At 47.9% G+C, this 14241-nt stretch overlaps 1 protein-coding gene across 1 annotated transcript in view; it reads left to right on the top strand.

Moving 5' to 3' along the window:
• Positions 1–14241, top strand: part of LOC134454832 (neurobeachin-like) — a 716394-nt gene that overhangs the window by 295277 nt on the left and 406876 nt on the right. The window contains exons 35-38 of the mRNA XM_063205991.1: positions 5188–5443; positions 5588–5913; positions 7689–7713; positions 8293–8345. Coding sequence (XP_063062061.1) covers positions 5188–5443; positions 5588–5913; positions 7689–7713; positions 8293–8345 — 660 coding nt within the window. The remainder of the gene's footprint in view (positions 1–5187; positions 5444–5587; positions 5914–7688; positions 7714–8292; positions 8346–14241) is intronic.

The following is a 14241-nucleotide window of genomic DNA, read 5'->3' as shown; positions in this document are numbered from 1 at the left end:
GTACTGTATGTATAAAAAAGATAACACATTTCATATTTATTTATAGTTTTTTTGTATTCTTTTGAACACTTTTTTGTTGTTTTCTTTATCATCTTCTTCTGGGAGCCCTATTCAGGGTTTTTCCACCTGATTCGTGAATGTCATCTGATTCTGTTGTGAACGGGGGGTTCGCCTCTCCGCCTGTGTGATGCACTACTGGAAATAAACAGCACATATGATGATGACTTTGTATGATGTGTGATACTTTGTTCTATTCTAAATATCATAGCTGTCGTGCAGAAACCTTGTATCTCCACTTCTCATGGGTTTTTTTTCAGACTGTTATTCATTCATTTATAAATTACTATTTTCTAAACAAATACATGTTAACATTGAAGTTGGTTATTAAATAATTTATCATGCATATACTCATGGAGACGGACCAGTACTACTGATTTAGATTTTATAAATAATAAAGAAAAAAATAAAATAGATAATACAAAAAATAGTGGAGATACAAGGTTTCTGCTGGACAGCGACGATCTGAAAATTTGATGGAAATATGTATTTCACCACATACCACTAAATAGGAGGTCTAACGCATTAGGTCTATTTGCTTTTCTCTACATAAAGTTTACAAGCAAGGTCTGATGTCTTATTCATGTCTACAGGACTTTTACTATGTCTATGAGGACTTTCTTTTAAATATAATGTTTGAGGACTAAATTCTCCTCAGCTATCCTGTAGTCTGCTTCAGGATGGATGTGTCCTAATAGATAGGAGGACGGCATTGGGATCAGGGTTGCAAGCTCCAAACCCAATAAAACCAGTAGATAATATAAATAGTGGCCAATAGCTGAAGTGTTCTTGAGCAAGGCACCTAATCCCACATCGCTCTCTGGGGGCAGTAACCAATACCCTGCCTAAATAACTGTTAGTAGCTTTGCATAAAAGAGTCAGCTAGCCTGAAGTGAAAGCGAGTTTGTCTAATTTTAAACACATCAGACCCTTTCTACCCATGGAGGCTGCAAAGCTTTTTATGCATGCAATGATATTTAGTCATATTTCTTACGGGACACAAACATGGCATACACATCGAGAGCACTCAAAAGGGCCAAATTAAGTCTCTCTTCAAGAGATCACTTAAAGTTCTTGATAAAAAGCCCATGTCACCACTACTGCAACATTGTCAAGACATATCAACTACTGGACTTTGATAGCTATCAGTTGTTTCTTGATGTCTGTCTCATTTTTAAAGGGTTTTTGAATGGGCTAGCTCCTCCACCATTACAGGACCTCTTTAAAGAAAAAACTTAAAAAGTTAACACAAGATTTCCGGGCAAAGGGGGACTGTGAAGTTAAATGGCGTTGAACTCAATTAACCCAAATGGCGTTGTCATTAGAGGTGCAAAGTCCTGGAATCCTCTGCCATCTAACATCAGAAAATGTGTCAACTTTAACACCTTAAAGCCAATCTTAAACAGTGGCTGAACTAATCAGATATGCCCCATCAATAATTAGAATTAACATTTTTTTTGCTTTCCACAATTATTTTTTACTTGTATATTTACTTGACTTTTACTTTATAAATTTTTTCATGTACCCAATGTTTGTTTTGAGTTTAAATGTCCTCTGCATGCAGTAGGCTAGTTTACTTTCTTGTTATGTGGTTTTAGTGTGGGGTAGGCTACCTAGGACAAAAGATGAAAACTAGCATCTATGCTAAGTCTGGCATTTTTATATAGAAGCTCTCAAGCTGATGTTTTTGGATTTATATTTGCTTGTCCTATCCAAATAAATAAATGAATGAATGAAAAAAAGAATTAATGAATCAGTGTATCGTCATGTAATGCGTGCATTTTATGTAATGCTTGCATGCATATGCTCTACATAGAAGGTTTGACACTTGCAGTCTTTTAACTGCTTATGAGAAATAAATGACAGGTGTGAAGGTCGCCTCTCTACATACTGTATGTATGAGGTCCATGGCTTTCACTACAGGCTACTGTATGATGACGACATTAGACTGTCCATAATGGAGCAATGGGGCGGTGTGGAATTCCAAGGCCCTTTGAGCACGTTCTGCACATTCCTGAGCTATCTTACCCCTCAACTCAATGTCACAGGCAATCTACAGGTACAAAGCAAAAAAAAAAACTGCACACATGTTCATGTAAATGTCAGCTCTGTCTTTATTTGTCAAGATGTACATGGTAAACAGTGACCTTCAGTTGAGGTCAGATGGGAGGGTTGTGGGAAAGCGTTCCTGTTAAAGTCATGACTGCAATGCAAATTGTTCTGTCCTATTGTCAGACAGCAATTACTGTAGTGTGTTGCATTGTTCCCACCGCCCAGCTTAACATGGGCAGCACACACAACAAGCATCATGGAGGTGTGTGTGTGTGTAAACAGTAGGTTATTAGCGTCATCTTTGAACCATGAGAAGTTTAATGGCAGCATTTTGAAAGAGAAACACACGCACACGCACACACACACACACACAGACACGCACACACACACACACACACACACACACACACACACACACACACACACACACACACACACACGCACACTCACACACACACACAGCTTATTGGCTGGAAGACACATGGGTGACCGATGACAAAACGTGCAGTCTAACTGGTATGGCAGTATTGCGACCTCCAGTTTGCGCAGGTGTGTAGTGTCGCCCTCCCTCTTTTGTGGAATCGGGAGAGCCATGGGTGTGGCCACAAGTGCATTGTGAAAAATCTCAATGACGGGGGAAAGTGAACGAGTAAGTTACTCGATCTTTCTCTCTCAGTCCTAAACAGGTGAATGTTCTCCGCGCGCAAACTTGCTGCATGTTATCTGCGCAAACGGAATGCTAAACTCTCGGAAAATATGCGTACGGCTTTCGCCTAACAGTGGATCCATTAAACAAACTGGAAGCTCGCCATTCTTTAAATACTGAGAACATGTAACACCAATGGAGAATACCTAATCCTAACAGAGGCCACACAAAAAGTCTCGCACCTTAGTAAACAGCTGCAGCATGTAGTTGTAACCATTTGGTCACACAGCAGATTGCGTAACATGCCCCTTAAAACATGTAACATTAAATATTTTCTCGCCAACAGAACTCAGTTGACACTCAGTTGAACATCCATCACTTACATACCAATTAAACATGAATCCCATTTTTGTTAAAAACAGAAGCGTTGAGTTTCTCTAAGGACAATAAGGCCACTTTCCTTCCAAAACATGACATGAGCTACAACAACCCAACAGTCTTTTGGGGAAAACATGTATTAAGGCAATCTACAATTCAACTCCCTAATAGTCCGCAAGCTGTACACATCCCTCCAGGAAGCCTATCTATCTTAAATCCCTACTCATATAACATAATTATTACATGATCACAGATTCATTACATTTCCATTTAAGCATTTCACTTACCTACAGTACCAAAACTATGCTCACACCGACACACAACAACCTCCTGCAGCAGCATATTGTAATTTCAAAGCAGTCAAACCATATACCTGGTTTAGCAAAATATATAGACCTATTATAGTATAATGTACACTTTCACCATATACGTAAGATAACCAGCTTTCTACAAAACACAAAACCCAGATCTGACCGTACATTTGCAATGCGTCATTGATATGTTTTGGAAATGATTGAATTAGATTGGCAGTCCAATTGTGCCGGCTAATAAATCTACGCCATTGTCAGTTTCGGAATGGAGATTAGGGCGTATTTGACAGCTGGATTGTTTATCCACTAACCAAAACAAAGAAAGAGCTGGCTCAGTCCTTGGGTTTGGTGTTTTTAGGATTAAATAACTTCTGCAAGGACATGTTTTTTGAAGACAGCACTTTGGCTATGTAAGGTTTCAGCAGTCTGTTTATTTTGTTGTTGTCCCTTCTCTCATGCAGCGGGGCTTTCGGGTAGTGCTTTGTCCAGGCTTCCTCAACCTTCAATGACCCCCCCCCCCCCCTTCCACGATTAGGTCACGGAATCGCCTTTCATACTGCCGATGGGAACACCGTCATCACACCCAGCTCTTCCCCATCCTAGGGAGCACCTCTGCACTGGCCTTGCGGGCTGGACCGAACGCCTGGTTGTCTCGTGGTTTGCTGTGGCGATGGTTCTTACCACCGCCTCTGCTCGTGATGGTGGGATTGGTCTGTGGTCTGGAGCTCAGGTTGTGCTCTCTCTGCCCTCAGGCCCTCTATCATCCACTATCTGTACTCCTCTGGCACCAGCTCTCCACCACTCATTCCACATCCACGCGCTCCTCCACTTTCAGCTGATACAAGGGCAGCCGTGCCAGCTTCAACCTTAGAGATCATCGCACGCCCACGCTACTCACTATAGCATTAGGCTCCCTCCACATCCACCGGTACTTCTCCTGCCACCACAGCACCCGTTTCGCACCCTGCCATTTGGTCGACTCATCCGTGTCCGCTACGGGGTCCACACGGCCGCCTAGCCGACATACCACTGAGAAGCTCCACTACCGAGACCTCATGCTTACAGGGGCCCACGCTGGTTTCAAGCAGCAGGAACTTTCGTCTATACAGAACAAGACGCCCTCCAGTTTCTACTTTCCGCGGGCGCCAGATGCTCGCAGCTCGCACTCTTGTCGATCACTTTCTACTTTCCACAAGCTCCAGCACAGCCACAGGTTTCACAGACTGCCCGCGTTCACATGGATATGACAGCAACAGGCTCTGGATCAGCACTAAAACCTCCGCCACGTCCACCTCGTGTTTCGCTTGGCTGGGATGCAGGGGTCCCCCTCAACTGTAGGGTTCAGAGGTTCAGGGAGAGGTCCACTTGAGTCAGTTATCAACAGCGCTTTCTCCTGCGTCGTCTTGCGCTGATCGGGCTCACCGTTAGCCACCGCAGTGCTCTTGTCCCCTTCGGGCCCTTCAGCTGCATCTGCACTGGTTGCCATGGCAACTGTCTCCTGGGTGGACAACGACGGGCTGGTCCGCATCTTCCCTCCTCAGCATCGGTCTTGACTGTTGTCACGGCCGTGTCGGTGTCACCGAGTCTGCACATGCTCGCACGCTCCGCTTGCTATCGGCGTTGGGAGATCCACGACAGGCCTCAGTTGGGGCAAGGGGACTGCTGAACAAGGGGTTTCCCCAGAGACTAGCATTCTGACCTGGGGGCTCTGACTGTGACCTCCTCCCTCCTTTGGATCCTCAGGACGCTGGAGCCTGGGGCGAAGCCTGAAACACTGGGGCGCCTCATGTGTTGTCCGTGCACACCCAGGGAAATCAAACGCCGTCTGCGTGGCCATGGTGGTGGCATCGGTCTCCATCAGCGTCTGTGGACGTCTTCTCCTCATCCAGCCTGACCTTACTCTGTCAGCCGGTGTCGTCGGAGAGAACAACAGGGTCTCAAGGGAGCTTCAGCCTCCACTGTTCTCCGTTGGCAACAGGAAGCCATACCAGCAGCATCAGCACCAATAGTGGGCATCCACGTACCACTGCTGGCCTCTTCCAACAGCACTAGGGGCATCGGAGTCGCCACCTGTTTCCCCCCGGAATACGGCTTCTGCATCAGAGGCCATTTTTGGCTAGCACTGTTCCCCTTCCCTCTGCAGGTGGTTCCACCACCGTGAAACCGCCCTTCCGACCGGCTCCGGGCGTCACCACTCGCCACCTCAGGCTGGGCTGACGCTGGCACTGGTGTTGGTACCGGGACGCTTGGCACTGGTGTTGGTACCACCATTGGGTGCTCGTTGTTGTAGAGAGGGCTGCTCGTGCCGCCTCTGCCCTGGGCCCCCTCGTCCACCAGGGGGCTGCATAGGTTCCGCCTGGAGCAGGGCTTGCCCTCGCTGGCCGTTTGCTCATGAGGGTAGATCGCCAGGCTGGGCCTGGCGGTTTGGGGAGGTCCCCCGCGGGGCTGCCGGGCGAGGAGCCAGGAGGGGTGCCGCAGGGAGTAGATGCTAGACTGGCTGAAGTTGTCCCTGGTCATCTCCGAGAACAGGTTGTACTTCTCTTCCATGCTCACCCCCGTCCTTCACCACTGAGGAGATGAAGAAAGAGGGAGAAGGAGAGAGAGGGGGGAAGGGAGAAGAGTGCCAATTTGAACATTGCATCACCTGTAAAGTGTATTTCTGTATATTGTGTATTAAATGAATTGGAATTTTAAATTCCCCAGCTGATCATGGACCGGGGGTTTTCGATTCCTGACCCGAGGTCCTTTCCCCCGTCCTCTCCTATCTCCTCTCTAACACTTATTTTTGTGCTTTCGCCACTCTCAACTGTCCTGTGTCTGGGTTAAAGGTTCAAATAAAGGCTGATTTTACACCTGAGAATATCAATCCTATTTAAATAGTTATGACAATGTGGGGTGTAGTAGACACAGAGCATAGTAATAAGCCCCCGCCCCCCAGCTTCAACTTCTGTAGTGAAACAAAGAAAGTTTAGCTAACTTTAAAACGGAGGAAAAGGGTGAGTAGACTTGTTCGTAATCGCAACTCAGATTCATATCATATTTCATCACCTATACTCTTGGTATCAAAAGTAGCATCCCCTACTTTACTGTAGTCTGTCATTCGCGGGGTGAATAGTGTTTTGTACCAGAAAGAATAGAGGAAAAGAGAGAGCTGACAACGGCCCATGGCGTTTGGAAACCATTAGGGATCCTATATTACCTAAGTTGACATATACCATATAATCTTAATTGTCTGGGTTATGACCTTTAGAAGACTTCTCGTTTCCAGGATCAGGCAGCTGATGGTCTTCATAGACATGTATCCACCCGTTATGAAGGGGCTGTGGTCGTTGAAGCGTATGTAACTCCTCAAACTTTGGCAACCCTACCTGCAGAAAGAGGAGACGAAGAGGTGTCTTGTTTAGTGCGCGAACCGCTTCCTGCTTTATATTACTCTTCTTTTTGCGGTCCACCGACGCACCTAGTTAATTTTTGAAACATCTAGAGCGCAACTCTAATACCCCTACCCCTAGAGCAGAGGAGACAAGCCAGAGTGAATTACTTGAACGATACTGCATGTGCATGCACAATGTTACAATGTGTACTACGTACTGTAGCTACACATTGTACCGTATATCCACTGTGGACAGTTGAATTTCAGTGTGTGAGTGTTCCCTGTGCACATGCAATGGTGCGGGCATGTGAAATGTCCCCATGTGCATGTGCATGTGTGCATGTGTGTGTGTGCAGAGCCGGATTTAAATGGCCTGGGCCTCTAGGCTACAGATTGCCTGTTGGACTCCCCAGAAGGCAAATTTTACAAACAAATTTGCATAGACCGTTGTCATAATTACGTGCTAGGAATCAAGGATAACATGCCTACCAACAGTACTCTAACAAAGACAGATGAAATGTTCAATATTGGCCATTTTTGTCACAATGTTTTTCACTTTATGGCCATTCAGGCAGCAGGCCCACCCTGGCAGGTGAGGTTTCCCCGAGGCTGCAACATTACCTAACCTTTTGCGTTAATCCAACCCTGTGTGTTTGCAATTGTTTGGCATGTGTGGAGGGTACCGGTATGTGTTGTAGCCTGCATGCATATGCTAGTGAGTGTGAAATTGTTTGCGGTGCAAATGCACAAGTGTCTTTTAATCCAGTGATGTCTTGTGTCTGTTGTGTATACTGTTGTTTATTTTGCGTGTACTGTGAGTGTGCGTGTGTGGTGTGGTTGTGTGGCGTGTGTCTGTGTGTATTATGTGTAGAGAATTTCCTACCATCTTTAAAACGGTGGGGGCCAGCACATGATGCACCTGCTTCATCCGCTTGGCATGTGATGTCGATCAGGGCCTGGTGGAAGGATGACCTTCCCCGTAAAGTGCTGCTTGTCATCATTCAATATTGCTGTGGAACACACGCGCACACCCACACGCACAACACACTGCATGCACGCACGCCCACAGCACACACGCATGGCACGCACAGCCCGGCACCTCGTACTGACACACACACCACACACACAAATACTTCCATAATTCATATATGCTGAATACTGTACAACAAAACACTACAGCAGCACACCGCTCACAGTTCTACTGTCATAGTCACATTTGATTGCACAGAGCACAGCCACTTTCACCTAATATCCATGTACACGTCAAATTCATATACAATCTGACAAGCCCGAAACTATAGAGAGAGAGAGAGAAAGAGGGGAGAGATAGAGATAGAGTAGAGAGAGAGAGAGAGGAGAGAGAAGAGAGAGAGAGAGAGAGAGAGAGGAAAAGAGAAGAGAGAGAAGCAGAGATTCTCTGCATTGACTGTCTCTCACCTTCAGGACTCTGTTCTTGGCTCTCTTCCATATGACAGGGGCCAGTTCTCAGGGTTGGACCTCCAGAGCCTTCAGCAGCAGCAGCTCAAATGTATGAGCCATGTTTCTCCATGAGCTGGGATACAAGAACATCCATACACAATAACTCCAAGAAGATAACAGCAGCTACATGTGTGCGTATTCGTGTACACACTGTGTTATGTGTGTGGTGTGTGTGTGTGTGCTGTGTGTGTGTGTGTGTTGTTTTGGGTGTGTGTGTGTGTGTGGTGTGTGAGTGTGTCCTGTGTGTGTGTGTGTGTGTGTGTGTGTGTGTGTGTTGTGTTTGTGTGTGTGTGTGCGTGCGCGATTGTGTGTGCATGTGATGTGGTACGTGTGTGTGATTTTTGTGCCCATGGGTCTGTGGACTGACTGCTAAACATTGACGGTTTTATTGTCAGGCGACGGAATTAAGGTTCCGTGGGCCTCCTAGGCCAGACAACAATAACGGCTGTGAGATATGGGGGTTCTTGTCCCCTGCTTAAATCGTGAACGTTATAGATCATTAAAAGTGTGATTTTTTAACTGAAAATGACATATGGAAATCTGGAATGCTTTGAGCCTCAGGGCCCCCTTTGACTCGTGGACCCCAGGGCCTGGTCCTAGGTATGTCCCGGTGCGGTAAATACGCCCCTTGGATATTGTGCAGTGCCTACGCACCTGTTGATCTTGTCTATCTGTGCGCTGAGATGAGTCCTGTGGTGTTGGTGAATTTGAACCGCTTGCTGCAGTTCCTGTCAGCTGGTGCTGTAAGCTGCACCCACCCTCTGGTAGCACGACTTGCAGGGTTAGCCTTGCTCATCATGGACAAAGCCTAGTCGGTTTCAAGTGACAACACACACACACACTCACGACACATACAGAGGACACACAGACACAGACACAGACACAGACCAAACACACAGACACACACACACACACACACAAACACACACACTGACACACACACACACACATACCACACCTCCCCCCGCACGCGCACACACACACACACACACACACACACACACACACACAGAACACACACATAGACACACACATAGACACACACAAAGACACACACACAGACACAGAGGACACAGAGGACACAGACACCGCCACAAACACATATGCCATTATACCATTTATCTGCCATTAGAATCATGTATTTTTTGTATCTAATTCTACTTTGTGAAGCTTGTAGGCAACCATTCCGAACCTGCACTAGAATCTAGTGACCATGCTAGACGCATCACTATCGGATTTGTGGTAACTTAGACTCCAGCGGGTGTGATTATTGAATTTTCCGTAGATCATCGTGCATGATCTTCTACTAATGTTTTTTATAATCCACTACTGAATCAATCCATTGTAACATTTTACTGTTTGCGCGATTGAGAACACTCCAATTCCTTCCCTCTCCCCAACAAACATTGACAGTCAGTGAGCAACCCACTGGTCCCGGCACGTCTACTGAGCTTGTCATGTCAAATCTGTGGTCATGTGGCCCTCCAATTGGCAGTGAAATCCATACTGGCTTTGCACAATCATTCGGAGCCTGAAACATCTCACCTTGTGATTTAATATGTCTGGTGGTTACAAAGAAAACGCCCCTCAGCATGGTGGCTCTGAACAAATATCGTGAACCTTGCCCATAAGGGCGCTTCCATACCAGATCTAATCTACCATTAAATCTATCATTAATCCTATCTATCTACCCCCTAGCTCCCCCCCCATTTCCTCAACCCTCACTTTTGCCTCCGCGCTTGAGCGTCATCTCGACTGCCAGAACTCAGAACACACTGCTCCTCATGCTGACCCCCAGTATCTCTCTCCATATCCCACTCCCTCGTTTTTATCTCTCCTCCCCAAAGACCGCATCCTTCATCACCTTCCAGCAGCTCCTCTTTGCACGACCCCCCACATCCTGGAATTCCAGACAGAGCTGTTTCCATCATGTTGGCCCGAAGATATCTCCTCTCTTCTCTCTCTCTCTTCCGACTCGTTCTTCTCTGCCGCAGTCTTCCTCTCTCTCTCTCGCTCTTCTTTCTCCATCTCTCTCTCTCTCCGACCCACCCACCATCCATCCATCTCCTTCCATCCATCCATCCCCTCTCACGGCGCGCTTCAGTTTCCGTCTTTGTGGTGCCTGCCCTCCTGAATTCGGTAGCAACCAGCTGTTCCATCCATGTAGGCCCCATATGCCGCGCCTCCTCGAATCCCCAGGCTTCACAGGCCCCTCAGCTCCTCCAGCACCGAGGCCAGCGTAGTGCCCCACCTGCTCCGCAACAGTGACGCTCCGCCGGGGCCGTCACCATCGCTAGAAGAGGGAGAGGAGTGCAGGACATGAAGGGGTGAGTTACGTAAGCAAAGAGAGATATCCCCGCCTCCCCTCACTTCACATCTGGTGCGTCCCAATTCGGGAAAGGACTTGGTAAATGCGAGGGTAAGAAAGGACCGACCCGAGCATCTTCAGATGTGGAAAGTAACTTGTTTATTGGCGCAAGCGCAAGAACTAAAACGTTCGACGTTCACACTTCTTCTTCAGAGTCCCCAAATGGCAAACCTGGGTAGGTGGTGCTTAAAAAAACTCTTCAGAAGCCACCTTAACAGGTGCGTAGCGTGGGTGGTGACTGCAATCACCCAAGGGGTGCCAATGACAGAGGCTGCACCTCCAAAACCAAAAACAAATATAAAAGGAAAGAAACAATATTCTTAAACAAAATTCAAGCCAAACACAAGAAAAGAAATTGGGGTGAGAGGATGTACATACATATCGCACCAAAAATAATATCCCACAGAAAAATCAATCATTTTAATATTCATCAACACCCCGGAACGGTGCGTCATACAATGACTCAATTTATCTCTGAGGGGGGCAGTGTAATTAATCTACTGAAAACAAGATAAATTCAATTCTTCATTAAGGCCAATAGGTTCAAGGTGTGTTCAATGTATATATCACTGTATCTTCTTTCTGCACAACAATTTAATTACAATATCGCCACCTTCTTATGGGGTAACGACTGATTTTTTTCAAACCCCCTGATTTTATTTAAAGAGACGCAGGAAGCCATGGTTAGCCCGTCCATGAGTGCCTGGCCATGGCATAAGTTGCGTTTCTTAGTACGAAAGGCCGTTTTGAGTTCCGATATCTCTAATTTTAAGCTGACGATTTTGGTCTGACCAATATATACAAGATCCACAGGCCATTTTTTCAGAAGGTGAAAGTAACGTGTGTGCTGATGCAGTTTTTATAAAAGAATTTCAACTGGAAAACGATTTTCCCCAGTTAGTCCTTGGAATGAGCAAAAAACATGTTTGAAGGCAATGACCGCACTATCTTAAACAGCGCCCGCTGAGAAATTCTACCCTCCCACCGAGTTTCTTAATTGACTCCCTGGTTGAATCATTTTAAAAATAAAAAAACAAAACAATAAACATATAAATACATGCTCCGGGCGTTTCTCTTCCTACTGCTCGCTCCCTCCTCCTCCTCCCACCTAACCTCTCCAATCCCCTCTCTCCGCCTAACTCTTTCTCTCTCTCTCTCTGTTCTTGTAAAGTGTGGGTTAGGCTTGAGAATTCTTCAATTCTTCTCCCGGTTTCCCTTCTCCATATTCTCCCCTCTCTCGCCCGCAGCCATCTCCACTCCTCCGCCCCTCACTTCTACTCTTGCTCTCTGTCTCTCTCTCTCTCACTCATCATCCCTCGCTCTCCTTGTCTCCCTCTCTCCTCTCTTCTGCTCTCTCTCCGGTTCGTCCTCTCCTCGCTCCCTCCTCCTCCCTTCTCTCATTCCTCCTTCACTTCCTCTCACCCTCATCCCCTCCCTCCCTCTCCTGTCCTCCCCTCATCCTCCTCTTCCCTCCTCCCATCTATCTCCCCCTCTCTCGACTCCAACTCCCTTCCTCTCCTCCTGTTGCTCTCTCGTCCCATTCTCTCTCTCCTCCCACTCTCTCCTCCATCTTCTCCTCCTCGTCCTCTCCCTCCTCCCACCTCGCCTCCTCCTCTCTTCCTCTCTCCTCCTCGCCTCTCGCATCCCCTCCTCGACCCCTCCTTCCTCCTAACTCACCCCTCCTCCCATCTCTCCCCGTTCTCTCATCTCTTCCCTCCCCCTCTTCTCTCTCGATCTCCCTTACTCCTCTCCCCTCACCGGTCTCGCCGCCCCCTCCCGTACACCCTCTTCTCCCTTCCTCGGGCCCTCCTCCCCCTTCACCCCTCTCCTCTCACTCGGCCTCTACGTCATCTCTCCCCTCCTCGGTCTCTCTCAATCTCCTCTCTCTCCCACCTCCCCTTCTCGCCCTCTCTCGCGTCTCGCTCTTCCCCCATCGTCCCTCCTCCTTCACTCTCTCTCATCCGTCCCCGGATCTCCCTCCTCCATCCTCTCCCCGGCCCGTCTCTTCCCCTCCTCCGCCGTCTCTCTTCCACTCCTCCCTCTTCTCTCTCCTCTCTTCCCTCTCCTCCTGCTCTTGCTGCTCTCTCTTCTCTCCTCTCTCACGTCCTCCTTCTCTCTCGCTCTCATCTCCTCCTCGATCTCCCCCTCTCTCGTCCCGCTCTCCCCATTGTCCTCATCTTTCCTCTCTCTCGCCGTGCCACTCTCTCTCTCCCCGTCTCGTCCGCCTCACCTCTCACCCTCTCTCCCTCTCGTATTCCCCCCCTCTCCCTCTCGTCTCTCCTCTTTCTGGTCGGTCTCTCTCCCCCCAATCTCTTACTACATCTCTCTTTCCTCCTTCTCCCCCCGCTCTCCGTGCCTCTTTCATCTCTCGGCCTTCGCCTCGCTCCGGCGGGGCCTCCTCTCCCTCATCGTTCCTCACCTCCCCTTTTCGTCCGCGTGCCCTCTCTCTCTCTCTCTCTCTCTCTCTCTCTCTCTCTGCATGTCTTGTCATTATTTTCCACCAATCTTTTGCAGACGCCACCCCCCTCTGCTCTCTGTTTCTTTCTTTCTTTCTAATATTTTTCTCTTCTGTCTGTTGTTCTCTCTTTGTTCTGTCTCCTCTTTTTCTAACCATCTCTTTCAGATGCCTTTTCCATAAACATTATTTACGTTTTTTCACATCTCTCTCTCTCTCTCTCTCTCCCCCGTCTTTCCCTCCATTCTGTTTCCCTCTACCCCTCTTCCATGCCTGCCATCCCCCCCTCCACCCCTTCCCTCTCCACCCCTCCCTCCATTTCCTTCGTGGAGCTGAGCTGAAATACTGTGTGGAAACGCCACGCCACGCTGCATAGCACAGCACAGCGCAGCACAGCATAGGCCCTTCCATTTACCAGTAATTACCAGTCATCCATCACCCCGCAGATTACTCCGGGTCAAGCCCTGCCTGGCCTCCCTGCCCTCTGCCAACTCTCTCCCCTCTCTCCCCCACCCCCACCCCCACTTCCACAGCACTTTGCCTAGCCTGCGTCACTCCAACTCTCCACCCCTAACACCAGATTAATACACAGGCTACATATGGCTGCAAGCACCCAAGCACCCCCCACCCCCAGCCAGGGGCCCCCTGATTGGCCAAGGAAGTGAAAATTTCAATAATTGTGTAATTATGAGAAATAGAGTATTGAAATGTTTGCCTGCCATACCACATATGCATTCCAATTACTTAGTCCCTTACTCGCTCGAAGTTAAAATATTTTGAGCAAGTAACTAGTAGCAATCTGTGTGAACCTAGTATAAAACTCTGCACACCACAGCACACCACACTGACATACAGCATGCTACAATGGTCCTCCAGACTGAGCAGTGATGATGATTATGTCCCACCGTGGGTGCACCAAGCGTGGGTTGCTGATGTTGGCAGGGACGCTGACAGCTTTTGGCCAGGCCCGGGACAAAATCAACTAAATTGCCCCCTGAGCCAATACATATAATGTAATGAGGACCCAATTCTGGGCCCCTTTCTATATGAGCCTGGGAAAACATACCCCTTTGTCCCCCCTATCGGCTTCCCTGGATGTTGGGGTTGGGTTGGGTTGTGGGG

Source organism: Engraulis encrasicolus, chromosome 8, assembly GCF_034702125.1.
Source record: "Engraulis encrasicolus isolate BLACKSEA-1 chromosome 8, IST_EnEncr_1.0, whole genome shotgun sequence".
Lineage (NCBI taxonomy): Eukaryota > Metazoa > Chordata > Actinopteri > Clupeiformes > Engraulidae > Engraulis > Engraulis encrasicolus.
The sequence above is the reverse complement of the archived record's forward strand: the minus strand, read 5'-3'. Positions and strand labels throughout refer to the sequence as shown.